We start from the raw sequence: 2,328 nt of genomic DNA on the forward strand, positions 1-2,328 counted from the left end.
GAGAGGGAGACAGAGAGGGGGAGAGCGAGACAGAGAGGGGGAGAGCGAGACAGGGAGGGGGAGAGGGAGAAAGAGGAGAGATGATTAAATGTCAGTTTCATGAAATACTCATCAACTGAACATATCAATTTATTGCTATAGAACTGATTTGATTTAAAAAAAGGTTGTTGCTTTTGTCCTGAACCTAAACTTCCTGAAGCCTACTCTCCGCAGCCCTGTGCTTCCCTCAGAGCAGACAGTGTTCCCATTGGTGGGAGGCTCGAACACTAGAGGGGCAGAGGTTGAAGGTCATCGGCACAGGGAGCAATGTGAATAAACGTTCTCACAGAGCGACTGGTCAGGTTCTGAACTGCTCTGCCCAAGTGACTGCTGGAGGCTCTGGAGACTGAACTGGACCATTATCTCGAGGTTGTTGGTAAAAGGAAGGGATGTGAGATGAGGAGAGTTACTCTCACTGAGGTACAGTCCAGAAAAGACAGATCAAATGGCTTCTCTCTGTGCTGGAACTATTGTGTGATTCTAACAACAATTTGTATTCCTCTAGCGCCTTGAATGGAATAAACTCCAAGGAGCTAGACAAGAGCGATAACGAAGTAAATGTTGACACTGAGCCAAACAGACAGATATTCGGGGATATTGATGACAGAAGGAGATTGAAGGAATAACTGAATGAAGGGAAGAGAGGCTGAGAGGTGGAGAGGATTAGGGAGGGAATACCTGAGTTTGGGGCCTAGGCAGCTGAAGGTGAAGACACTGACAGCAAAGTGATTACAACGAGGGCTGTGTGAGAGGCTGAATGAGAGAAGCACAGGTATCTTTGAGGGACTGGAGGAGATGAGAGAGAAAAATAGGGAGGGACAAAGTTCTGGAATGAATAGAAAACGATCAGGAAGGTATTCAGAGTACAGGTTGCTCAGTTGCAGTTTCTGTTACACCTTGCCATTTCCCCAGAGGACGGTAGGTCTGTTCCCTCCTCAGACTGAGGGTCACCACACCCCAGCCCAGGGGAAAGGTCGAGAAGGTGGGACCTCCATGGTGGCCCTGGTTTCTATTTTATAATGCTCTGTTATACCTGCCCACTACAGCCAGTGACGTATCACAGCATTGGGAGTGAAATCAATCTGAAAACTCCTGCTTACCTCGTTCATTCAGAAGAACATTCTCCATCTGTAAAGGGGCAAAGTTCAAAGTTTAACGTCTGAGCCCTGAACAGGTAAGTGCACCAAAACATCAAAGGCGCTCAATCTGATGCTGACACATTCAGAGACCCTGGGCACAGAGGGACATCATTCAGACCAGCCCTCCCTCCTATAACCTTCAACTTGCAAATCCCTTATCACCTGCCTATTTCTCACATACTCGTTCATTCATCAGATGTGGGTGTCACTGGCTGGGCCCAGAATTTACTGCCCTATCCCTACTTGCCCCTTGAGAAGGTGGGGGTGAGCTGCCTTCTTGAACCGCTGCAGTCCATGTGCTGTGAGCTGACCCACAATGTCCTGAGGGAGAGAATTCCAGGATTCTGACCCAGCGACAGTGAAGGAACGGTGATATATTTCCAAGTCAGGATGGTGAGGGGCTCGGAGGGGACCTTGCAGGGGGTGGTGTTCCCATGTACCTGCTGCCCCTGTCCTTCTCGATGGAAGTGGATGTGGGTTTGGAAGGTGCTGTCTGAGGATCTTTGGTGAATTTCTGCAGTAAATCTTGTAGACAGTACACACTGCTGCTACTGAGTGTCGGTGGGGGAGGGAGTGGGTGTTTGGGGATGTGGTGCCAGTCAAGCGGCTGCTTTGTCCTGGATGGTGTCAAGCTCCTTGAGTGTTGTTGTAGCTGTCCCCATCCAGGGCAAGTGGGGAGTATTCCATCACACTCCTGCCTTGTGCCTTGTAGATGGTGGACAGGGTACCTGCGGTCTGACTCATCTCCAACCTATAGTGTAGCCCCTACAGCTTGGACCCTGCAGTGACGTGACAATGAACAGAGAGAACTCCTACCTTCACATCCCGGTGAATAACACCGAAATCGTGGAGGAATCCTACAGATGAAGATAAAAATAAACAAAATATTTAGAGCCAACAGAAACAGGGAACTTGCATTTCTCTCATACATTTCATCACCTCAGGGCATGTCAAAGTGCACTAAAACCCAATGCAATGCTTTTGAAGTGCAGAAAATGTTGGAACACAGGATGTGCAGTAACCAACGGTGCTCAACCACATACCACAGAAAACACTCTGATAATGTGAAGGTAAACTGTTACTGTGGCATCGATAAAGGGATACTTACAGTACTGACCCTGAGTGCAGCACTCACTCAGCACTGACCCTC

At 48.6% G+C, this 2,328-nt stretch overlaps 1 protein-coding gene across 3 annotated transcripts in view; it reads right to left on the bottom strand.

Moving 5' to 3' along the window:
- Positions 1 to 2,328, bottom strand: part of LOC122563856 (ribosomal protein S6 kinase-related protein-like) — a 15,925-nt gene that overhangs the window by 2,150 nt on the left and 11,447 nt on the right. For all 3 annotated transcript variants that reach the window (XM_043718051.1, XM_043718049.1, XM_043718052.1), the window contains exons 7-8: positions 1,995 to 2,035; positions 1,140 to 1,167 (exon numbers count right to left, since the gene is read on the bottom strand). In XM_043718051.1, the coding sequence (XP_043573986.1) occupies positions 1,140 to 1,167; positions 1,995 to 2,035 (69 nt within the window). The remainder of the gene's footprint in view (positions 1 to 1,139; positions 1,168 to 1,994; positions 2,036 to 2,328) is intronic.

Source organism: Chiloscyllium plagiosum, chromosome 28 (assembly GCF_004010195.1).
Source record: "Chiloscyllium plagiosum isolate BGI_BamShark_2017 chromosome 28, ASM401019v2, whole genome shotgun sequence".
In the NCBI taxonomy this organism is placed as follows: domain Eukaryota; kingdom Metazoa; phylum Chordata; class Chondrichthyes; order Orectolobiformes; family Hemiscylliidae; genus Chiloscyllium; species Chiloscyllium plagiosum.